This window comes from Zootoca vivipara, chromosome 13 (genome assembly GCF_963506605.1).
Source record: "Zootoca vivipara chromosome 13, rZooViv1.1, whole genome shotgun sequence".
NCBI lineage: Eukaryota > Metazoa > Chordata > Lepidosauria > Squamata > Lacertidae > Zootoca > Zootoca vivipara.
The window spans coordinates 21,835,423-21,861,418 of record NC_083288.1 but is presented as its reverse complement, the minus strand read 5'-3'; the positions used below and the strand labels follow the sequence as shown (position 1 = coordinate 21,861,418).

The 25,996-nt window shown below is 45.0% G+C and overlaps 1 protein-coding gene across 6 annotated transcripts in view; it reads left to right on the top strand.

Moving 5' to 3' along the window:
• SRCIN1 (SRC kinase signaling inhibitor 1) overlaps positions 1–25,996 on the top strand; it is a 262,667-nt gene that overhangs the window by 198,681 nt on the left and 37,990 nt on the right. For all 6 annotated transcript variants that reach the window (XM_060281451.1, XM_060281449.1, XM_060281445.1 and 3 more), the window contains 8 exons: positions 2,076–2,268; positions 5,309–5,507; positions 9,195–9,288; positions 10,564–11,393; positions 15,737–15,829; positions 16,984–17,027; positions 18,009–18,187; positions 22,475–22,650. In XM_060281451.1, coding sequence (XP_060137434.1) covers positions 2,076–2,268; positions 5,309–5,507; positions 9,195–9,288; positions 10,564–11,393; positions 15,737–15,829; positions 16,984–17,027; positions 18,009–18,187; positions 22,475–22,650 — 1,808 coding nt within the window. The remainder of the gene's footprint in view (positions 1–2,075; positions 2,269–5,308; positions 5,508–9,194; positions 9,289–10,563; positions 11,394–15,736; positions 15,830–16,983; positions 17,028–18,008; positions 18,188–22,474; positions 22,651–25,996) is intronic.

Here is a 25,996-nt window from a genome sequence, read left to right as displayed (position 1 = left end):
ACTTGCTTGCAAAATATATCCGCTCAGCAGCAGCTCCTCCCCTACCAGTCTGATGTTTTAAGATGCAAGCTGCCTTGAAACCACAAGAGACTGATGAAGGATGGAACTGCCCTCCTCTATCTACTGTTGCCTTAGAAATGAAAAATGGCTTGCCTGGTGCATGCCATTAATTTGTGGAATTCGGTGCTACTAGGTGTAGCCATGGCCTCTAGCTTAGTTTCAAACAAATCAGTGGAGGGGAGGCCTAGTATCAGTAGATACTAGTCATGATGGATATATGCTCTTGCCTTTGTGCCCTGTGTTGCGGCTGCCCAGAGGCATCTGTTTGGTCACTGTACAAGACAGGATGCTGGCCCAGGTGGGCCATTGGTCTGTTCTTAAATGCTTGCAAGGAAAGGGTCCTGTGTGCCATGTTGTGTTGGACTGGAGTCCTCTCCACCAGCAGAGTAGGTCTGCACTCAAGTAAATGCTCCAGCCTGTCTCTTTCGGCATGTGGGCTCTGCCCACTTGTCGTCATCTGTGGCAGGTCCCCTTTGTTCTGATGGTGCAGCACCATAGATGGGCCGACTGAACAGGAGCCAATCACAGTTATTCAGGACTGGAGTATCATAACTTTAGGTGCTGGCATGGCAGGGCGATGGGCCAGGGTCCACAAAAAAGGGGGATTTCTATAAGGAGTCTTGGGTGGAGCTGCCCTAAATCCTCCACTCCACTTCAGGGGCCCGAGGCTAGCTGCCTTTCGCCCATGCTGCAGACAGTGGCCCACTGGAATGGCCCACACCGAGGTAGGCCACACCTAACACCCCCAAAACTCCCTGTCAGCTCCCAGTCAGTGGGCTGGGTGTGTGAGAGAGGCATTGGTCAGCAAGTGAGCTGTCTGATATTAGGATCCTTGTCCCAATGCCTCACCCAAACCTCCACTATTATTCTAGTGAATAAAAAGTTGTGGCCATGTTTTAGCCTAGCCCTGGTCTCTGTGTGTCGTCTTTTGCTCCCATAAGCTCGTGTCCCTATGCCTTGGGGGCACAAGCCACCTTGGACAGATTAGAAAGGCAATGTAAATTGGAGGAAGGAAGTTACTGGGATGAGAAGGGCAAAGAAGGCAAGAAATGAGAGTGTGCTGAATGTAGGCTCAAGCTAACTGTATGGTTGATGGAGCACTGGAACAGGTTGCCAAGAAAAGAGAGAGACAGACAGAGAGAGAGAGAGAGAGAGAGAGAGAGAGAGAGAGAGAGAGAGAGAGAGTGTCTGTGTAATTTTCATCACCTTGTATCATTAAGAGCAAATTGGATGAACACTTGACTAGATTAATTGAGATGGACTCCCTCCATGAGGCAGGAGTTTATTCCAGCAAGGGCTGTTTACCAATTAATGAATCTCTATTTGATTAATCATCTGTTTTTTTTAATAGACCGGTCATATAATTGATTAAATTTATATAAATTTCACACCATGCAAAACCTCAGTATAGGGTTTCGCTTTATGTTTGGGGTTTTTGTTTGTTTTTTTAAAGATACTGAAGTCAGCACAATAATTTATTTATTTCTAACTCTGCAGCTCTCGTCGTAAGAAGGAAACGCCACCATCAATATATTCTTTTTCAGTTCCTGTTCCACTGTAATAATTGCAGCAGTGCACCAGAACCAAAAATAGCCAAAGATATTAAACAGGCATGCTGCTAATGCAAAGCTACATGAAATGAAATGTTCCTGAGTTAAAATCAACCCCTATCAGTGAAGTAACTGGATTGTTAGTTGAATAATAATCTACCTACACTAAACCAGCTGAAGCTTGTAGCTATACTTTGAATCCCTATATCAATTGCCAGAGATTAGGACAGATATGTTTGGGCGTTGATATGTATATATATTGCAGGAAATAAAAACCATTTAGGGATGTTTTCCGCTGCTGCATTTCATGGCACACGAAATACTTCATGATCAAAAATGTTATTTTAAAAAAGGTGATTGGAAAGAGGTGACACGTTTGAAATCTGTTCAATGCCACATTTCTAGAAAAAGAACACTTTGCTCTCCATAATCATGTTGCTCTGTCTCTCTTCTTTTACCTTTCAGACCCGAAGCTCCCGTCACTCACAGGGCTCTCAGCCTGGCCTGGCCGATCAAGCCAAACTCTCCTTTGCTTCTGCCGAGTCTCTGGAAACCATGTCTGAAGCTGAGCTGCCCATTGGGTTTAACAGGATGAACCGGTTCCGGCAAAGCTTGCCTTTGTCCCGTTCCACCAGCCAAACAAAACTCCGGTCTCCAGGTAGGAACTGTTTCTCAAGCATCCCCAGTTAGCAGAGATGTATCCTGATTTTAGACAGATCTACTTGTTGAGAAAGCCGACTTTTGTCACCCTTGTTGTGTCTGTTGTGGGGCTCAGGGGTACCTGCTGTTGAAGCTATTTTGCTCCAGGTACCTTTTGTGGTTGCAGAGGGTAAAAGGTACCAAAAGCCTAAATCTCAACAGGAAGTGATGTGGCCATGACAAGGGACTGGTGTCAATACTCCCCACTTTCAGATCCCCCTCTTCCTGCCCAGTTGAGAAAACAAGGCCCAAAGTGTGGCCTGCCACATGTTTTGTTTTGGTCTGGTGCCATGTTGGAACAGCTCCATGGTTTTCATGGCAGTCATGAAATCCTGAGCCACCCCAGAGCCAGTCGCCTTGGCATGGATGTTGAAGTCCCCCAGAACCATCAGTCTGGGAATCCTCAACACCGCCTCCAAAACTAGCTCTGTCAGTTCATACTTATGGGCAGCCAGATGGGTGGTAAACCAACAGAATCCCTAATATGTCCCGATTGCCCAGTGCCAGGAGCACTAGATACTTTCCCTGCAACTGGACAGAGAGCTTGGAGAGAGAAATTGAATCTCTATAAACCACAGCAACACTCCCTCCCCGATCTTTAAGTCCCACCCTGATGCCGCACCGAAAACCCAGGTGGGCACAACTGGATGAGACCAACTCTGCCCTGCTCACCCACCCAGGTCTCAATGACACAGACCCGATGGCCCTCCTCATCCATAATCAAATCACGAATGAGGGAGCTCTTACTCAGAGCTGACCTGAAATTCAGCAACAGAAGCCGCAGTCCTAAGGGTTGGTTGACAGGACAACCGCAGTTCCCCAGGTTAGAGGCACACAGCCTTTGCTAACTTGATGCCTTCCATCTACAGTGGTCCCTCGACTTACGAACTTAATCTGTTCCGAATGCGCGTTCGTAGGTCAAAAAGTTCGGAAGTCAAAACACGGCTTCCCATAGGAACAAAAATTCAGAAAAATTCATAAGTTGAAAAAACTGCATGTAAAAATTTGTTACTCAAAAAAGCCGCATTTAAAGCTGCCAATGGTTTCCGTTTGGATGTAGGAAAATTTGTAAGCGTGCGGCCATTTGTCCCGTTCGTAAGTCGAAACCTGCGGATGTTGAGTAATTCATAAGTCGAGGGACCACTGTATTTTGAACTACAAATCCCATGCTGGCTGGGGCTGATAGGAGTTGTAGCCCCCAAACTTTTGGAGGGTACCAGGTTGGTGAAGTTTAGCAGACTGCGTATCTTTGAAAACAACAACAACAGATTTTGAGGTTTTGGCTTCTTTTTAAAAACCTGTGTTTGTGTATAGTTTAATCGCATAGTCTCTGCTGCTATGCATAACTGAAGCTAGTCTTCTTACTGTTCATACCTGGGGTTCCCATTATGTTGCCATGCAGAAGTTGCAACTCCCGTCAGCTCTAGCCAGCTTGTTGAATGGTCAGGGATGCTGGAGGCCAGCCACATCTGGTAGGCAACCCCTGGTCCGTATTTTTATCTTAACCATTTTTATATATGCTACCCAGATAGCTGGCTATGGGGTGGCACGGAAATACCACTGCTACTGCTACTACTATTAGTACTACTCCTTTAGTAATTTACTTGCTTGTTTCTGTTTATATTACAAATTATCGCTCGCTCAACAAATTAACTCAAGGTGGTTGAGGGAGAACATTTCTAAATAAATAAAATAAAATAAAATATTTGGAAAAGCCTGTTCAGGGCTCTTTTTTGAACTGATACCAGCAGGGAATCATGCCTCTAACTACTTCCTTATATACACCCGACCAAATAAAAACCCGATGCCAAGATGTTTATTATCATCAGCACTGCTTTGTGAGTGATCACTGTAATTATTTTTTACGTTTGAGCTGTAACATAATTATCACGGTCTGTGTTCTTGCGTTTTCGTTTTCCTCTGGCCATACTGCTTTTTCTTTATTTTTTGTTCTCTCTCTCTCTCTCTTTACACCAGGGGTGGGGAACCTGTGGCCTTTCAGATATATTGCTAGACTCCTATTCCCATCAGCCCTACCTAGCATGGCTAGTGGTCAGGGATGATGGGAGTTGTAGTCCAACACCAGGTTCTCCGTACCTGCTCTGTTCCCATGTTTATATATGCCCAGCAATATATACCATCCCATGCATCTGAGGAAGTGGGCTCTGGTCCCCAAAAGCCTATTATTAAATCATAATAAATGTGTTAGTCTTTGAGGTGCTACAAGACTCTTTGGGTTGTATCTAATGTTAGTCATACTCAGAGTGGACCCGTTGAAATTAATGGACACCACTAACTTAGAGCTATTAATTGTAATGGGTTCACCCTGAGTAGACCTTGGTTAGGTATAACCCTTTGTTGGTTTTGTGGCAACAGAGTAACACAGTTACTACTCACTCCTTTGGGAATTTTGTTGTTCTTTCTGAAGCAGAATAATAGGATAGGATAGGATAGGATAGGATAGGATAGGATAGGATAGGATAGGATAGGATAGATGTAAGGGACCCAAAGGATCATCTAGTCCAACTCCCTGCAATGCAGGAGTATGCAGCTGTCCCACACAGGGATCAAACTTGCAACCGTGGCATTATGAGCACCACATTTTAACCAGCTGAGCTATCCAGATGTCTGAAGGAGAGATGGGGAAAAGCCCAGTTCTTTAGCAGAAATATCGGAGTTTGGGCACAAGTACTGTCTGCTATCTTCTACAAGTGGCCACTGAATGCACTTTCGAGATGAATGAAACATTTAGTAGCCCCTTCCCCACCCCAAGAGATTTCAGTCGGTGTGGGGTTCACATTTGTGAGTAGATGATTCTCTCGTTCTGACTCTGTGACTCTCTTTCTACTAACACTTTACCACCTGAAGAACAGTCTTGGGCAACCCAAAATCTTTCCATTCTGCTAGCATTAGTTGCTTTGACTGATAATCTGCATTTCTTGACCTGTTTCCTTCCAGTCTCCTCTGTCTCTCACACACACCCTTTCCGCTTTTCCTAGGTGTCCTTTTCCTGCAGTTTGGGGATGAAACGAGACGGGTTCACATCACCCACGAAATCAGCAGCATGGACACTCTGCATGCCCTTATTGTCCACATGTTTCCTCAGAAGCTGACAATGGGCATGCTCAAGTCCCCCAACACTGCCATCCTGATCAAGGACGAATCCCGTAACGTCTTCTATGAGCTGGAGGATGTCAGGTGAGAGCAGTGCCTTGCTGGAGGCACTACTTAAATGCTTGGAGGAAGTGTGACATTGACTACCAAGTAGAGGACTATATCACCAGTCTGCTATTTCCCTTCCTCCTGATACTGTGCTTTTCTTTTCATTCCCGGAGCTCCATTCACCGTGCTTGTATGAAACTTTAAATCAAGAGTGGGCAACTTGCGGCGGCCTTAAGGGCCAAATGAGGCCACTGGCCTAATTTAATTTGGGCATGGGAAGCCTAGAGGAAGGAGGAGGAGGGTGGGAAGAGGTGGGTGAATCCAGTGATGGAAGGAGGAGCGGGAGGAGTAGGGAAGAAGTCCTCTACAAGCATAGAAACATAAGAAGAGTTCATCTGGACCAAAGTTCAACAATTCCAGCATCCTGTTCTCACAGTGGCTAACCAGATGCTCCTATGGGAAACCCAGAAGCAGAGCACAATCACTACAGCATTCTCCCCACCTGTGACTCCAAGCAACTGGCCTTCCTAGCATCCTGTATCAGACAGTGGAAGTAGGCCTTAACCATCATAGCTAGTAGCCATTGATAGATTTATCCTCCATGAATCTGTGCGGCCATCTCTTAAATGTATTTTGAATGGTTACGCATTGTGCAATTGGTATTTACGTTTTGTAAACCACTTGGAAATCATCTGTACATTAAGTGGTACAGTGGTGCCTTGGTTCTCAAACTTAATCTGTTCCGGGAGTCTGTTCGACCCTGGAACCGTTCGAAAACCAAGGCATGGCTTCTGATTGGCTGCAGGAGCTTCCTGCACTCAAGCAGAAGCCGCGTTGGATATTCAGCTTCCGAAAAATGTTTGCAAACTGGAACACTTACTTCCAGGTTTGCAGTGTTTGGGAGCCAATTTGTTTGACAACTAAGCCATTCGGGAACAAAGGTAAAGCAATCTTAAGTCAGTGGCCATCAGTACATCCCGTGGGAGCAAATTTAACATTTTTACTATAAACCACCCAGAGAACCTTTTTCTTTCTTTCTTTCTTTCTTTCTTTCTTTCTTTCTTTCTTTCTTTCTTTCTTTCTTTCTTTCTTTCTTTCTTTCTTTCTTTCTTTCTTTCTAGTGGGCAATATAAGAAATGTAGTTGGCAAATAAGGCTGAAGTCCTAGCCTCACCTAACTGGGAGTTCATCCCATTGAATTCAGTGAGACTTACTTCTGAGCAGATATGGTTAAGATCGCAGTCTGAGTGAGTAAGAGATTGAGCGGAAGGAAGAGATTGAGCAGAAGGAAGGAAGGGGAAAATGTATTATTTGTTATAGAGCTATAAAAATCTTTCAGTAAGATATTCTTTTTCAAAAGTGCTGCGACTAAAGAGAGTCCTGTCACCATCGCATTCAGCAATGGTCTTCTCTTCCTTCCTGCTCAAGGGATTAAGAATACAGGGGACCTGGCTGGCTCAAACTACCTAGCCCAGCATCCGGTCTCCAACAGTGGACAGCTAGACGCCTCTGGGACAGCTAGCTCAGAAACAGGGCGTGAAAGGAACAGACCTCCCTAATTGCTTGCTCCCAGTGCCTACTATTCAGATGTCTACTGCCTCTGAACTTGGAGGCTCTATTTATTTAGTTGTTAGGGCTAATAGACGCTCATAAAACTGTCCTCTGTGAATCTTTTTATAAAGCCATCTAAGCCAGTGGCCATCACCACGCCTTGTGGCAGCCAACCCAGCCTGTTAATTAATGGTGTGCTGTGTGGAGAAGTGCTTCTTTTGTCCGTCCATAATCGACTGCCAGTCAATTTAATTGGGTGACCCCAATTTGCTATTCTGAGAAAGGGAGGGGGGGAAACCACAATTATCTCTGCATTGTGCATAATTGTTGAGACACCTATACCACAGTGCTTCCCTAGTTATTGCTGCTTTATCACCCTCTCCAGAAACCTCTTAGCACGGGGGTGCAGAACCTCTGGCTCATGGGTTGAATGTCACCCTCCAGGCCTCTCGGTCAAGCTCTCAGGGCTGCTCTCAGACCACACTCCTCAGGTGCTTTGCCTGGCCGGATGGTGTCAATGAACTGCGATAATGCCTCTTACTTGCCAGGGCAGAGGATGAAAAGATGGGTGTGTGTGTGTTAGGAGGCGTATAAAAACATCTGGCTTTTGTGCAGATGGAATGCAACTTTTGTCTGCCCCTGCCCACCACAAGCATGCAGCGCTCCCAGAAGATGGTACATGAGGGAACACAGCCCTTAGACCAGGCAAGGGTTTCCCCACCCTGGTCTAACATATCCCATCTAAGCCATTTTAATAGGTCAGAGAGCAGTCACATTTCTGCCCTTGGGTAGACTCTCTGACTGTATATACACACCCCATACCTTTACAGCATGTTTAAAGCACATTCCCCACCCCACCCCAAGAATCCTGGGAACTTTAGTTGACCTGTCACAGAGCTACAATTCCCAGAATCCTTAACAAACGGCCATTTCCAGGATTTAGGGTTGTGCGTGCTTTAAAGGTATGCTCTGGGGCCACAACCCTCACCTCCCGTTTGGAGTCTGGCAGCATCCTCTCTTTAATAAATAAATAAAAATAGTTTATTTGCCACAGCATATATTTCAAACATTTTCATAATCTCTAAAACCATAAAATAACACATCATGTGCTTAAATCTCATTAAAAGGAAGGAATACACTACAGTGGTACCTCGGTTTATGAACACAATTGGTTCCGGAAGTCTGTTCATAAACTGAAGCGTTCATAAACTGAAGCGAACTTTCCCATTGAAAGTAATGGAAAGTGGATTAATCCGTTCCAGACAGTCCGCGGAGTACTTAAACTGAAGTGTTCATAAACTGAAGCAAACTTTCCCATTGAAAGTAATGGAAAAGTGGATTAATCTGTTCCAGACGGGTCCGCAAAGTACTTAAACTGAAATGTTCATAAACTGAAGCATGGGTGTAATTGGTTCCGGAAGTCTGTTCATAAACTGAAGCGTTCATAAACTGAAGCGAACTTTCCCATTGAAAGTAATGGAAAATGAATTAATCCGTTCCAGATGGGTCCGCGGTGTTCATAAACCGAAAATTCAGAAACCGAGGTGTTCATAAACTGAGGTTCCACTGTATATCTGCAACAATTTGAAGGGTTAAAATGTACTCCAAACTATGTTCAAGTACTCCAAACTATGTTACCCACCCCAAACACTACTACCCCATGTGCCTCACTACCTGTGTGTTTAATAAAATTACCCCATACTGTGTAGAAGTTAACATTTTTCTTTTGGCCTCTTGCTACCTACAGTTTCCATGTTAGCTTTTCCAACAAAGCTGTCTGCCAGATTGCTTCATACCACTTATCCAAGCATTCTCTTGATGAGAGTGTTGCGATTTCAGCCCCATACTTAACTAGCAAGTGCACAGAGTCTGTGTGCGAAAGCCAGAAGTGTAATTATGCAGACAAACTCACACATCTAAACCCAACAGCAGGTTACTGCAAAAATTTTTAAAAAAATTCCTAACTATCGAGATGTGTAAATCCTCAATACCAAGGAAAAGGAGGACTCCTACCCAATAGTATCCAGCAGCTGTGGTGTGGGCCAGTGACGTCATCAGGCTGCCTCTGTGCAGTTGTCACTGTTGCCATCATAGTCGTGCATAGTCTGGTGGCCCTTGGGATAATAACCAAGGCTGCCATGCATTTGTTCCATTAATGCCTTTGTTCTTGCAGGGATATCCAGGATAGGAGCATTATCAAAATCTACCGGAAAGAGCCCCTTTATGCTTCCTTCCCCGGATCCCACATCACCAACGGAGACCTGAGGGTAAGAACGGTGGGCTGCAGTAAGGCCACTGAGCTGTTTTTGTCTTCACTGTATGTTAGTGTGGTGGTAGGTGCACCGGGGGGGGGGGGGCAGATTACTAAGGAACATTTCAGCAACGCCTGCCCATTAAACACAATCCAGATGATGGTCACCTTGCAAGCGAAGCCGTTCTGCAGATGCCTGGGATATGTTCTTTTACACTGTCTGTGTCAGGGTTGCCTATCGTTTTTCAGGCCAAGCGTTGTGTTTACCTGTGGTCAAGCCTTTGGGAGCCCCATATAAAAGTGGGTGTGACCAATATATATGTATGTATGTATGTATGTATGTATGTATGTATGTATGTATGTATGTACAGTGGTACCTCGACTTCCGAATGCCTCAACTTCCGAAGGTTTCGACTTCCAAAGTCCGCTAACCCGGAAGTATTTTCACCGTGCGCATGCGCAAAGCGCTTCGACTTCCAAAGGTTTCAACTTCCGAAGAGCGCCGTGGAACGGATCGCCTTCGGAAGTCGAGGTACCACTGTATGTATGTATGTATGTATGTATGTATGTATAACACATTTGGGGGTTTTCTTGCAAGGGGGTGGGTTTCATAAAAAACATTTGGCATCACAATATCACATTGAGAGGCCTATAGAAGCAGTCAATTAAAAAATGAACAATATTTTTGTTTTAAGATTGGCAAATTGGGTTGGGGGAATTGTGGGGCCAGGAAAAACCTTTTTAGCATCCCTATCGCACCAGGAGATTTATGGGAGTAGTGAATAAAAAGTTAAAGCAATACTATATTTGTTCTGCATAATGCATTCACGTTGCAGAATTCAGCTCTCGGTGCAGAATTTGAGGTATCAGATAAGATTAGCGTCACCGATAGGCCTAGTTCACACTGCAATCAAAGTGGTGAACTGGTTCTAGGATTTTACCACTTTGTTCTACAAATGGGAGATTACATTATTTAATGTTCTCTGGGGTATGAAATTCATTCCAGATAGAAATCAGTTAAGCCAGGGAGAATGGTTTTAGTCTAGCCTTTTCTTTGGTAAGCCAAATTTGTACACACCGGGTTTTTCTCACGGGGAGGCATTCTGTACACCCCCTACCCCGCTGCAGTCTGAAGTGGTAGGGTCGGGATGATAGGGATGAGAGGTGAGTCTGGTTTTCATTCAGCTTTATTCTTCCCATCTTTTCCTTGCAACTTTTGACCTGGGCCCCGTGTGTAGAGGAGGGCAGAGTTTATAACATTCTCACTGTCTCTGATCACTTATTCTCCCAGAGAGAGATGGTCTACACTTCCAGGGAGTCCTCTCCCACCCGGCGCCTAAACAGCATGTCACCTGCTTCTCACCTCACCTCTGGATCGCCTCCACCAGTGCTCCAGTCGTCTTCGCCGTCCCGCTCCCGCATGTCCTACAGCGGCGGGCGCCCGCCTTCCTACGCCGGCAGCCCCGTGCACCATGGCGAGCGGCTCTCCAACCTTCCTCCAGCCCAGGGGGTCTCTCCGAGCCCAAGTGCTATCCTGGAACGGCGGGACGTCAAGCCAGACGAAGACATGGCCGGGAAGAACATGGTGCTCGTGAAGAACGAGGGCCTGTACGCCGACCCCTACAGCATGGTGCACGAAGGGCGCCTGAGCATCACGTCCACACAATCCCTGGCTGGGATGGGGGACCCCTTTGCCTACCCAGGGGGCCTCTACAAGCGGGGCTCTGTCCGTTCCCTCAGCACCTACTCAGCTGCTGCCCTGCAGTCTGAACTGGAAGACAGCTTATATAAGCCTAACGCACAGATCTACAGCGACACCTACGGTCCGGGGATGGGCTTCCGCTTGCCCCCTTCATCGCCGCAGAAAATTGCCGACGGCCGGCTGGTAGACGTTCAGCAGAGCCAAAGCCCCCACAGCCCTTACTCAGGGCCCCCAAGCCGTTCCTCTCCAGTCCGCCAGACCTTCCGCAAAGACTCTTGCTCCTCGGTCTTCATGGAAAGCCCTGTCAACAAGCCAAGGAATCCCAGCTCTTCAGGGCCCCCAGAGCTCTTCCCTGGACCTGGGGAACGCCCCCTTTCTGGGTTCAGCTCACCTGTGCCTGCCAAGGATACGGAAACAAGGTAAGATGGGAGGCTGTCGCTTCCTGGTGTCCACCAGTACCGTTCTTAAGGTGGCTGGCACCTCAATAAGTATTTTCTGAGTTTCAACATCAAATGCAGAACCTGCTGCTTTGGAGCAGAATTTGGCACTGTGCAAAATTGCTATTGTCCTGAGAGATTTTGATGAGTTACGTTGGATTTACTGCATGCACAGCGGTACACCTGCTTATTTGACCTCCGTGATTCCCTGCCTTGTTTTTTCTACCCAGATTCCAAAAATTGCCTTTCTTCTTCCTTCCTGACAACCGCACACAATCCTCCTGACTCTAGGCCCCGTGTAACTGCTTTTTCCAGTCTTTCTTTCTCATTGATCCTTCCTTTCTTCAGTTTGCCGCCTCTACTTTCTCCCCTCAAGTGTTCACCTCCTCTAGCTATCCCTCCCCCAAACACCTGCTTTTTAGTTCATTGCCTGCCAGTGGTACATTCAGGTAACTGGGTTAATGGTTTTAATGGTGCAGCAGGGACAGTGTTTGTAAGGCAGCCCTGCTGCATTTGGGGACCCTCTTGTTCATTCTGTTGAGTGGGGGCCCTGGACATCTGCCCCAGAGTTACACCCTGAAGGTACCACTGCTGCTCATGGGGCAATTAAGGGGCAATCAATCACTGATCTCCCAATCACAATAAGTATAATGAGCAGAACCCGCAAACAGGAAACTTTAGAAAGGGCCTTTGTTGAATGAGACTGTCTTCTGGATAAATGCTAAAAGAACCTTAGCTAGCCATGGAGAAAGGCATTGCTGGATAAAATAGCATTGTATTACATGCTTTGTAGCTGCCATTTTAATCCCATTTCCACCTGACTACAGAAAAGCAATATTCTCAGTAGGGCTGGGGAACCAGCAGGGCAGGAGAACCAGCTGCTTTCATCCCAAATAGTTGGAATGGTTGTGTGTATTCCCTGCCACCCTAGCTCTCCATCCATCCCCTTTCTCTTCCACCCTTTGGAACTTGCCGGTGTCTTCCTCCTTCCATTCTCTTTTTTGGGTGCAGGCAGAATTTGTCTTCAGGCAAATTAGATTAGCAAAAGAAAATTGTACCTTATCTGATGTTCAATCTCCCTGTGTCTAAATCTCTATAGCAAGGATGGTTCCTGAGTTGACAGTAGAGTTGTCAGGGGGAATGGTAGGAACAGAGCTCATTAGGATAACCAGAAGATAGAAAGGAAGAAATGATTAGAATCAGCAAGAGAGGGCGGGTTGCGGGGGAGATGGATGGTGGGGGAGAGTGAAAGCCAAGCAGCAGAGAGGTCAAAGGAATGGCAAACACAGACCTGTCAGAAATTAATGTACCAGAAAGTGTGTGATAGAGACATTTCTCCTCGGTACAGAACCTTCAAGGAATGCTGACAGAGGAATGTCTCTGGGATACACATTTTGAGGGAGAGAGTAGTCAAAATAAATCCAAACAACCCGCATTTTCCACCAGATTTGGTGCAAATAGACCTGTTTTATGGGGGGTTTGCCTTCCCCCTTTATGAGGTCAGCCTTATCTTAGGTATGAGGAACCTTTGTCCCTCCTGATATTTCTGAAATACAGCTCACTCAGTGCCTGAGGATTATGGGAACTGTAGTTCAGCAACATCTGGAGGGCAAAGATTCCCCACACCTGTCCTACCTCTTTTTCAAGAGCTATGGCCCCTGAAAAGAAAAGGGCTGGCTGCCTTATCTTGGCCAAGTTGCGCTGACCTCAATCGGATAGGCAGAGTGGTACAACAACCACTCACGTCAACAGGTTGGGGGTTGGCGTTTGATTCTCTTCCAGAATTGAGGGGGGGACCCCCCCCCCCACACACACACCTCAGAAATTGCTTCTTTCCTTTTCTCCACAGCAGCCATTTCAATGGAGGCTTGCTGGAGGCCAGGCTTCCATACAAGGAAAGCAGATTTACAGAACACCCTTGATGCTATGTCCTATTTACCCTGGGTATGGGCTTCCCAAAAGCATCTGGCTAGGTTGCTGTCAAAAACAGGATGCTGAACTGGATGGATTTCAGCAGGGCTGCTCTTAATGTTCTTACATTTCCCATATGTCCTCGGGAAGCTCCAATGTTTTGCTCTGTTGCTCCTCGGTTTTCACTGAATTGTGAAGACGCCCCTCTTCCGGGGGGCATTATGGAGGATGATAAATTGAGTTTGCTCAGGTGCTGCTTTCTTTTTAATGCAGACTTTCCGATGGTTTTCCTGGCATTTTGTTGTTACTTTACTAATATATATTCCGCGGCGGTGAATTTAACGTTTTTGACTTCTTTATATTGTAAGCTGAGAGACAGGCAGGATAGAAGAGTTTATAAAAAAACAGATAATAATTATAAACTAGCATGTTTGCTCATACTGCCACAGCGCTATGCTAGGGACGGGAAACCTGAAGGTTGGGAGCAGAATTTGGACTCCAGGCTTCTTGCTATCACCCTTGAGACTCTCTCCAGGCCTCACACCTTTCCCAGCGATGCCACCCACCAAGATTGCCTTTGCCTTACAACCTCCTTGAGTGTTTTTGCCTAGCTGGAAAGACACTCTGATAATGTGTCTTTCTTGCCTGGATAGAGAATAGAGAGGCATGTGCAAGTGTGAAAAAATTAGCCTACCATACGAAGGTAAAATTCACATGAGTTGCTGCGTCCACTTTTGCCTCTCTTTTTTTTTAAAAAAAAATATATTTTTATTAATTTTCCAATTAAAACCAATTATATCACATTCATTATTTCAAATTATACACATATATATCAATCAAACCGAATGTTATGCCAAATCATCTAGAAAAATTTTTTGGGTTCCCATGCTTCAAGAAATTGGGGATTCCTCGCAACCGTCCACTGCCGTCTTTTTTCTAAAGTTCAAATCGTCTCTCCGAGTTCATAATAATCCAGATCTTTCCCTTACAGTCACATAGATGTTTTCCTCTTTCAACCGATTATTTCCCAGCTGCTGAGATAAATGTCAAACAAAGTTTCACAAATGTTCTTTCTCCTGTGTGAGTTAATCAGTCCAGCCTCCCCATAAATCTTCTTGGTCTGGGGCGTCCCTATTGCGTCGACTCTCAACACGAAGCAGCGCCATCTTAAAAAAACTCAAATCACTTTCGTTTTCTCTCATAGATTAACGATCTTTATAAAATTTACAGCTTTTCCAGGCAGAAGAACCAGACCTCACACCATGCATAGACTCTTGGTAAATTAATGGATCTCCTTGCCCTATAGCTGAACTTAGCTTCAGGTCGCTGCTCCAATTCAAAGTGCGTCATAACTCATAAATCCCCCGAACGCGTCCAGGCACTCCTCCCATCCAACTAGAGGGGGGCTTTTCTCGTCAGCAACTCCTCATCTTCAAAAAATATACTCAATAACAACAGTTTATAAAGTTCAACTCACACAGTCTTTTGCTTCTCTTTCACTCCAAACAAGCCAGGACATCACGTCTGGGAAGGTACGAAGTAACTCATATGAAAAAAAAATAAAAAAGAAAGACTCGCTTCCCTTATCGCTCCGTCCCCATCAATCCTTCTTCCAGATGAAATACAGCCTTTAACTCCTCACCCTCAGCAGCATAGATTTCTCGGCAGTAAACAGCGCTTCTGCCCCTCCTTCTGAAGTATGTCCATAGATTTAAGCCTAATTATCTTCTTTAATCATGGAAATCCCCGCCATGCAGATTAGCGTCTGGGAGTCCTGGCCCTCGTAAGTGCTTCAGCCCAAGCTCCCCCCACTCCATAAACAGTCGGTGTGGGTCTGGGGGCATCGCGGGCCAGCGGCCCCTCTCCGTAACCCCCGGAGAGGGTAGGGGGTTGCCATTTACTCCCCTAGCAACCGCCAAATTCCTTACGAAGGTCAGAGGGATGGAAAACAGGTCCGCCATTCCTGCAGGCGGAAACCGGAACCTGCGTCCACTTTTGCCTCTGGCTAACCCATGGGACCCAGGTGAGCTCCCGTTGCTTGGTTCCAGCTCCTGCCAACCTAGCAGTTCGAAAGCACATCAAAATGCAAGTAGATAAATAGGAACCGCTATAGCGGGAAGGTTAACGGCGTTTCCATGTGCTGCTCTGGTTTGCCAGAAGCGGCTTTGTCATGCTGGCCACATGACCTGGAAGTTATACGCCGGCTCCCTCGGCCAATAATGCGAGATGAGCGCGCAACCCCAGAGTCGGTCACGGCTGGACCTAATGGTCAGGGGTCCCTTTACCTTTACCTAACCCATGATTGGCACGTGCCCCAGAGGATGAAAAAGGTTCTCTATAACTGGACAGAGAGGAAAGAGGGCAAGAAGCTCATGTCTCACCAGGTCCTTTTTCCTCCCCCCCCCCCGACCAAGGGACCGTATGGAAGCCATGGAGAAGCAGATTGCCAGCCTCACAGGACTGGTGCAGAGTGCCCTGATGCGAAGCTCCGACACAGAAAATCCTAGGTAAGAGGCTGGGGCAAGTATTGTATGTTCTTGGTGCTTTCTTATTTTTCTTCATTGACAGAGGAGGCAGGGTAGTCTGTGGATCAGGCATTTCCCTGGTGAGGGTTGGTATAAATATACAGATCCACAGAGATGGGAGCCATTGTGGTATAATGGTTAAAGTGTTCCAGTTTTTGAATGATTTTCGGAAGCCAAATGTCCAGTGCGGCTTCCGCAGCTTCCGATCAGCTGCCAGATGCTCCTGCAGCCAATCAGAAGCCGCACCTTGGAAGTCAAACGTTTTGGAAGTCAAACAGACTTCCAGAATGGATTCCGTTCGAATTCCAAGGCACATCTGTATATCAACTTGCATCACAAAACAGCCCCTAACATTGCCTTCTCTTATCCATGTACTAAAATACTGCTCCTTTCCTCAGTCTCATGATTCTTGTGGTATAAATGCTCCGCCTCTCATATGAAATGCTTTTATTGGAAATATTTATTGACTTGAATTATATCTTCCTGTGTCAATAAGATTAGACTGAATGCAAAAAAAACCCCACCCTTTTATTGTTGACAGCCCTTTCTGCTGATCAGACCGTTTTATCAGTTACTTTTTCCAGGCACCACCCAAAGCAACACACTGGGGAAGGAGGAGAAATTCAACTTTGTTTGCATTTTAATGAGAAACTAACTAACTTGCACTTCTCAAATCAATACATGAACTGAAACACAGCTATCCTTTGAAATTCGCACTTCTCTGAATTTTGTGACACTGTGCGCCAACCTAGCAATATGAACAATAATGCGCGCATTATGGAAAATAACATGCAAGCAGGCATGATATTAAGGGAAACTGCTTACAAAAATGTTTGTATTAGACAAAACTGCATACAAAAAAATATTTATTAGAAAGTCACACTAAAGTGGCAAATAGTTATAAGGCTGTTTTTTCTTTTAAAAAAATTAAATAATAATAATTTGAATTAGTGTGGAAATGTAGAGAACAGAATTTAAGCCTGGAAACATTAGAAACTTGGAAAACCAAAGCTGGTAGACTTTTTTCATCCCTGCAACAGATGCACAATGTTGTTGCCCTGTCGTTCTTCACATCCTCCCCATCATAGCAAGAGTGGGTCTTCCTTTTCTGTGTCTAATCCTTGTTTTTCTTGCAGTGAGAGGACAGAAGGGACTAACGGAGGGACGCCTCCTTCAGCACGTAAGTGAGCATCTGGCTTTGGTGTCCCCAAGGCTGCCTTATCACAAGATAGAGGGGCTTGATATTGGCTCCACTTCTGGATAGAGGTGATGCTGGGATACCCACCCCCTTTGTTATCTCTGAACTTGGCCAAATTGGTACCTTTGCCCAACAAACCTGTTCACCCCCAACAGAAAGCAAACCGCAGACTTTTTGCAATAAGGAAAATCATGGAAAATTCACTGGAGAGTGTATGATAATACTTATTTGACCTGGTGACATAGGGCTTCCACCCAAACAAATGGATGCGCAACTTCCGGCACTGTGGCCATTTTGGGAATGGGCAGAGCATGCGTAGAAGCAACTTCCGGTGCCATTCTGCCCAGTTCCAAAATGGCTGCAGCGCGACTTCCGGTGCCATGCCGTGCCGATCCTGGATTTTTCAATCTGGGAGTTGGCACCTATGGTACTGAGGAAGGATGTAGCTGCTAAGACTTTTGTGTCACTGTTGCACCTGCCCCTTTTCACTCACCCTCTCCTTCCTGCTCCAGGAGCCAAGCTAGAAAACTACGCTGAATTGACGCAGGCATTCAATCTTTTATTATTCACTTAAAACATTTCTATACAGACCACTAGAATGTGATCTCATATCCAGAGAGACTTGCTATTGTCATGCACAAGATAGGGGTGGAAGGGGAAATGAAGGACAGGAACAGGAAAAGTTGGGATGGAGTGAGTTGTGAGATCAACACAATTGTACCATGGAGAATAACCCCACCAGTCCAAACTTGTGGTAAAAATTGAGAGTTGCTCTTGCCCCATTATTCTCTATGGTCGTAGAGTGATGTTGGTCTAGGTCTTGGCATCTCTACAGTGAAAGCCACATATGCTTTGCACTGGGCATTAGAGTATAATTCCAGTTCAATATTGGACTGAAAGCAACTGCAAGTCTCTATTACTCTGGATTGTACAAGTTATGAATCTCTCCTGCTGTCCTTTCAGCCCCCAGCAGAAGCAGCGTTGGGACACCTGTACATGGTCCTCCACCCCCACCCACTTCTGGGACACCGGCTGGGCAGCCCACTGCCATCACCCGTCTACACATGCAGCTGCATCTTCACGACCTGCAGCAGAATGCCAGCGACCTCCGCAACCAACTGCAGCAGCTGAAGAAACTGCAGGTGAGCTGGATTTGGAGAAGGGCTGTGTCTACACTGCCTTTCTATGGGAGTGAAAAAGAAAATAAAAGAAAGTTGGGAATATATTTTATTGGGCGCATCAGGAGGAAATTGCAGCTTTCATTTTAAGAAGGGCAAGTTTCTAGTCTTTATGGTAGGGTAGCCAATGCTGGATGGATCATTGGTCTGATTCTGGAGAAGGCAGATTCCTGCATTCTCATTGGTATTTAAGCTTCATTTCAGTTGGGGATAAAGAGCAAAGTCTCATGTTTCACACTTATAATAATAATAATTTCATTATTTGTACCCCGCCCATCTGACTGGGTTGCCCCAGCCACTCTGGGCAGGTTCCAACAAATACAAAAGCATAATAAAACTTCAAACATTCATATGTCTTCTAAAAGTTGTATAGTTATTTATCTGTTTGACATCTGATAGGACGGCATTCCACAGGGTGGGTGCCACTACGAAGAAGTCCCTCTGCCTGATTCCCTGTAACTTCACTTCTTATAGTGAGGAAACTGCCAGAAGGCCCTTAGGAGGAGGACCTCAGTGTCCGGGCTGAACAATGGGGGTGAAGACACTCCTTCAGGCATACAGGGCCGAAGCTGTTTAGGGCTCCCCCCCCCCAAATAATTTTTATTCATTTTAAAACAACATACAAAAATATACCAAAAAAGAGCAAAAACAGAAAAAAGAAAAAAAGAAAAGTATATAGTACAGTGGTACCTCTACTTACGAATAACTCTACTTACAAATGTTTCTACTTACGAATGGAGCTCCGTCCGGCATCTTGGATGCGGTTTAGATATGATTTTTTCTACTTACGAATTTTTAGATAGGGTTGCTTCTACTTACGCATTTGTTCTCCCAATGCATTCCTATGGGATTTGACTTACAATTTTTTTCGACTTACGAATATGCGTTCGGAACGCATTAAATTCGTAAGTAGAGGTACCACTGTATCTTAATCTTATTTCTTAACTTTGTAGACTTCCTCACATCCCCCTCATTGAGTTCGTTATTATAACTAAATCATGCAATTTTCATTTATCTTAAACACTTCTCAATATTTCTTAAATCATCTAACATTTCTTATATCTTAAAAATTTATCAATAATAATCATTTAAACATTTATCGATACTAAGCGATAACAACATCCTCATCTAACGACTAATCCCCTTTACTTTTATTTTTCTCCAAAGCCAATTTTTCAAACCCTAAAATATCCATACAATCAATTTCAACTTCTTATTCAAATTTAATACATTTAAATCTATTTAAATCTCCAGAAGTTTCAGCAAGCTCCTTATAACAATCCAGGTTCAGACCATCTTTATCAATCCAATTATATCATAATTAGCAACTTTTACCCGACTCCCACTCCACCCATTGCTCTATCCTCTTCATCGCCTGCTGATCCCCCAATTTTTTAACTATTCCCCACTTCTTTCCATTTCCCCTTCCCTTAAATCTTCTTCCCTTTTTTTTAATTCAACACGTTTTGCCCCCAGCATGTCTCCTGCCCCCCCCCTCACTGGGCAGGCAGCATTCCATGCTGGTTCTTCTTTAAGGGACTTTTGGATCAGGCACAGATTTTGTTCCCCCCCTCCCACCGGTGGAACAGAAATCTTTTCTTCTTCTTCCTTTTTAGTTTCAGGGTTCAGGACTGTTAATTCAAGATTCAAGTCTATTCAAGGTTTGAGTCTGCTGATGTTTCTACTTGAATCTTTTCATTCTCCCTTGGGGTTGAAGTTACTCCATTGCGGCTACACATCTCATCTCTCATTTCCAAAATTTGTTCTAAAATTAGTTCCCACAATATCTTCAAAGTCAGATATTTTATCTTCCATCATGCTAATCTTCTCAAATTTCATCCAAATAGCAGAGCAGGAAATGGTGCTTTTTGTAATTCCTGGTCTTCATACATACAGTCCCATCCGATCTGGTCCCAAAACTCACTTTTTAATCTTCTTCATGTTTTACAAATCTTAAATGCATCACTGAGAAAGTCTTTATATATTTTCCAGTCTTATTTATAGCCTCTTTCCAGTGTTGATTGCTCTCAGCCTCCAAAAGGAAAACAAATTCTTTTCTATTGTGATGTCATAATGGCCGATTGCTTGTCCTCCCTTTGACCCGACTCCAGCTTCCAGGAGGGCTTCCCCTTGTCAAAAAGTCAATCTTTTGCAGGGATCTATATACAATTCAACTTTACCCCACTCAGTGGGGGAGATCGACTTCCCTTTTAGATCTCCTTCCCGTGGCCAAATTTCCAAGTTCAAATTTTAAATCTTTCGTTTTCTCATGGTACCCAGTTCATTCAAATCTTATTTTGATAGGAAAAATCCACCACTTGCAGGCTGCCGGCTCAGAGCTTTGCTCCGTGGAGGTAGCGATATGCTCAAAATGGCTCCCGCGACTTACCGGGCAGCGGAGGAGTCGCTTTGGAGCACTGCCAATCTCTCACGTCCCCAGAATGCACGATCTGGGGTTCCTCTGGGGGGTCGCGTCGCTCTAGCGGGTGTCCCCCCCCCTCCACGTAGCAGGGAACCTCGGAGCTCGAGGTTTCCTCGCCGTTTAGCTTGTGCGGTAGACCGGAAGTCCGCTGTTTAGGGCTTTTTTAAAGTTGGCACCAACACTTTGAATTGTGCTTGGAAACATACTGGGAGCCAGCATAGATCCTTTAGGACCGGTGTTATATGGTCCTGGTGGCAGCTCCCAAGCCTTCCTTTTGCAGCGAACTTTGTTCTGACGTCCAAGGAAAAGCAAGCTGCTTGCCTTGAAAACAAAAAGGGAAAAAACAGGGGGGAAACAAACCCAAGCCCAATCCATCTTGCTCTGTTTTCACCCTCCATCTCTTTTCCCTTTTCATTTGGCTTTTATTCTCATTAGCAGCGCTCACCAAAACAAACCCTTCTCGGTGACGGGTTATTTTGGAATATCTGGCACCAAGTGAAAGGCCAGATGGCAGCTGCGCATCCAGAGCCAGCGATCCGATCTTGTCGTCCCCGAGCGTGGGAGGCGCCAGTGTTTTTCCTCGGAGTTGCTTAGCTCCAGAGCTAATTAACAATGACAGCTTGTTGGAAGCGGGAAAGTGGTGAATGGTGCAGAGGGGTGGAAAGGCAAATGGCTCACACTGCCTCATTTCCCCCAGACGCTTCTGAACTTTGGAAAGCATTCCACGTCCGGTCTCTGAGCCTTGCCTTCCTCCGTCATTGTCAATCACGTGCAGAGTGCATTGCTCCACTGGGCTCTGGGAGAGCATCCTGAGATCTTCTCTTCTATGTGCTGCACCCAAAAGGCAGCCTTGCCTTAGGCCAGGTCGCATTAAGAGGTTAACTTGAGTATACGAGAGCCGTAACTTGGGGAGAGAATAATTTCATCTTTCTGGCCTGTTCTTTTGTTGAATGAGAAATATAAATTAATCCATCCAAGTGCAAGAAATCCAAGCTCTTTGGGACAGACAGAAATCCCATGTTCAGAGATAATAGTTTTCATGATTCTGTGTAATAATTGTCAGGGCTTAGCCCTAGCATATATTTCCTTTTTCTAAGTATTATATGGCAGTAGGCAGAGCAATTCCTATGAGCACAATGGAGGGAGAATATATGGGATTCCCCTGGCGTCCTTGTTAATGTGCATTCATGATTATTTGTGCTCATGACAGTATAAGGGCAGTTACCCACAACCCCACTTTCAACCCTGTTTGTGCCTGCAAAAGTTTTGGGGCAGGGCACACTGCTTCATTTCCATTCCATGCATGTCCTGTAACTTCCTGCAGGTATCCTGTAACTGAGAGTCATAGAATTGTAGAGCTCCCACAGAGAAAAGTATGCCAGCTTTTATGGGAACACTGATGGGTTTAGGCGCGTGTTAAACCCTTTCCCTTCTACACACCAGGCTTCTGCCGGCGCAGAGCATCAGTTCTCCTCACAAGGACCTGCTGTTTGCATGCTCAGATTCATTTCCTTGGATCAGAGCAAGTGCCCTTGACATGAAGCCACAAACTTAAAAGGAAATAGATGCACGTTGCAGAGAGCAGCCGGCAGCCCCGTTATCTTCAGCGGCAGATTAGTTGCGCTCTGAATCACCTGATTATTCAGGATGCTCTTCAAGTGTGCTCCCAAAAGGGCTGGAGGAGCTTTCTTTTCATCCTCTTCTTTCCCAGCCTCTGATGCACCATGGCCTCGATGGTTCCTCTAAGCTGCAACTGCTTGTCTTTCTGCAACACCTTGATTTTCTCTCTCCCCACCCTCACCCCCCCCATCCCTGCTTGTCCTTTGCAGCTTCAAAACCAAGAGACGGTGAAGACGATGCTGAGGCGGACAGAGACGGAGATCAGTGTGAGAGTGACAGACACCATGCGCAAGCAGGAGGATCCCCTGCAGCGCCAGCGCACCCTGGTGGAAGAAGAGCGTCTCCGTTACCTCAATGAGGAAGAGCTCATCACCCAACAGCTAAAGTGAGGGTTTTGCAAGGGGATATATGTGGGAATGTTCAGGGAGGCAGGAGGTGATATATTGTTTATTAATATCCTTCCTAACTTGTGCTAGCAAGTTCTTTTACTTAGCAGAGTTTTACATTCCCCTTTTAAATGCACGGCAGAAAGCAGGTTGCAGGCTTGTGTAAGCCTCTCATGATTAGGTTCCTGGTAAGTTCCCTTATATCCCTCTTAAAAGAATAAATACGCCAGAATCTTGTTTAAAGTATATAAAAGAAGTTTACTCACATCATCAGTTCACAGTTGGATCCCTGAAGGCAGATTTAGTTGCAAAGTATATACATGTGGATCTATCCCATATGGGGATAATCCCAGTGTCCTCTGTTGGCTGCCAACAGAGCATTTCTAGCGAAAAAGCTGTTCCAACGACGGAGGAAGTCAAAGAGAGAGTGTGCTGCGTGACTTGCCCTTTTGTTACCTGGACAGGTAAGGTCACGCCCACCTCTAGTCACATGCAAAAGGAAGTATGCCCCAGCCAGGAGAAAACAGGAAGTTTTTGACTGGCTGGACCAAACATTCGCCCGCATATCCACTCTAGGAAAACAAGGAATGTTGTACTTGACTGCTACTTATGTATCACATCCCACAATATATTGTGTATGTGCATGTTTAGGTGTGGGTGTGGGTGCTTCTATTCAGGTGTTTATCGTGGGATTGGTGCTTCTCACACGAGCACTTTTCTTTTTTTGCAGCGTGCACATGACATTGTCACCACAATCCCAGCCTATATCCCCCCTGCCCACCACATTTTAATCCAAATTTGCCCCTTTCAGAGAAAATCGAGGAATTTTAAAGAAAATTATTGCCAGTGACACTTAAACAACCTGCTCAGAGTGTTAAGCCATTGTCTGGAAGCTCCGTATGTCAGAGGAAACAACTCTACGGGCCTAGCTGTGGCATGAATGTAATTTAATAACATACACCACTTTTAGAGTTTTGAAACACAAAAGTGGTTTAGAAACACTTTTAGGTAAATAAATAAAATTTTGTGCACACCTGGAAGAGAAAAAAGTGTCCTTGTATGTGTCCACTGTCTGTGACAAATTGCTCATTCTGCTCAGCAACCTTCCCTGGATAAAATGTAATCTTACTCCCTATAGACTCACTAGTCCCAAATTCCCAATTGAAATACAACTGGGTTTGCCCCCATGAAATCATTAGAATAGAGATTTGAAAGGCTTAGGCTGCGCAACGCACTATACATTGAAAACACATTTGAAGTACAGTCTTCTCTTCAAAGAATTCTGGGCAACACAGTTTACCCCTCACAGAGTTGCAATTCCCAGCAGCCCTGAATAAACTACAGTGCCCAGAATTCTTTGAAGGAGTAAAATGTGCTCCAGATTGTGTACACGGCCATAGTCTTATAAGCCTGGGTGGAAAGGAGAACAAGAAGGGATCTGCCTATCTATGTTATCTGTTTATGCATCTGTCTATCTTGAACATACACAGAGTTTCTGCAGTAACAGTCACCACAAAACAACTCGGGCTTCCTTTAGTTATTAAAATTTAACATGGTTTAAAGGCAGGGGTGGTGGGGTGGGGGGAGGTAAGAAAAATAAAGAGAAAGGAAAGCGGGTAGCAAATCAAATTATTCAGTGCAGCCATCTAAGGCTGCAATCTTACTCACTTAATAGGGATTAAGTCCCCTGGAACTCAGTGAGTTGTCTATTACTTTTACAGTAGCAGATGTGCACCCAATCTAGATCAGGACCAATAAAGGTTTAATCCTTCCCCTGCACCTCCTCCCCCCACCATGTCCCTTCTGCTGCAGTCTGCTGTTTGCTGGGGGGGGGGGAGTCAAGACATAAAAATGCAGGAATAAATTCCTCATACTGAGGGCTCAGCCCAGTTCCTCCCCCACCCCAGGTGCTATTTGCAAAAGTTTTAAAGAGATGGAGATGCATTTGCATTCATGAATAGTATCAGACTGCATGAATGCTTTCTGGATTTTATCGTATTTGATTACCTTGCTGCAATTCACCCTGGTTTCTCAATTGCATTTGTGCAAATGTAATAGCTAGATTAATTGACCAAAATTAAAATGATCAATTGAGTGACTTTTTCTTTAATTGGATTGCAGAGCCTTCTTCTTTATTTAGCAAAGAGAAAGATGCAATTCCACCATAGTGTATAGACATCTTATAGATCCCAAACTGTAGATTCTTTATATAGAAGATAATGAAACAACAGTAGCATATCATATCTTGCTAGAATGGTGCTGTCATTCAACAAATACGGTAACATGAATATATTATAGGGAGAATTACGCAAAAAGTAAGTGCTGTTTAAGTTGAAGAAGCTAAAGACAGACCATGAATAAATGTAGGCTACAACCATTTCAGGAACCTATATACAAAGAGACTAGGGATGTGTCCCTTGTTAATTAGTTCTAAAACTTCATATTTTGATGCCTCTATTTGATATCAATATGGCATAAAGACATTTGGGGGTGGGTGGGACTACTCCTTTACCCCATTATAATTGATTTATGGGGAGCTTCTGGGTTCCATATTGTCCTCCAGCTTCTTTAACACATACCAAACTGCTGAGTGAACTTTCCCATAAATTTGGACCAGTGTGTCATTCATATGTCGATGTCACCCAGCCTCTTGTCTCACAATGTCAACAGAACCTAGGGATTGCAATGGAAACCCCGGGACTGCATGTGGGTGAACAAATCAAAACTTAACCCAGATATGATGAAAATAGCTGTTAGTTTGCAGTGGAGGCAGAGGGTTGTTCAGCTGATCCAGTACTGGAAATCTGGCTGGTGTTGGGTGAGGTTTCATTGAAGGAAGGAAGGGTCATAACTTTGTGATAGAGCATCTGTGTTGTGTACAGAAGGCTCCTGCTTCAGTCACCAGCATCTGCTGGTGGGGATAGGAGAGACTCCCTGTATGATACCTGGAAAGACACTGCCCTTCAGTGGAGACAATATTGAGCTAGATGGACCAGTGGTCTGATTCAATATAATGTACCAACTTCCTATGTTCCTCCTGAACTCTGCTGTTTGCAGCTTGGTGATGAGGGCTAAGAATGCCTTTCACAAGCTTCCAGCTCAGGCATCTCAATGACACATGCTCCAGCCCCACTCCTACCCCTATCCTTTTAGGGTGACTGAGTAAAAATAAAAAATAAAAAGGCAGGGCTCCAATACCTTTAATAGTTTTATAGAAGGGGAACTTCAGCAGATGTACCTTGTTGTCAAGCTGCTGTTAGCCTTTGGGTGGCTAAATATACATTGTCCTACTCTTATTTGGTCTGCTGTTCGTTCCCAGGGCCAAATTAAATTGCTGGTTCTTAT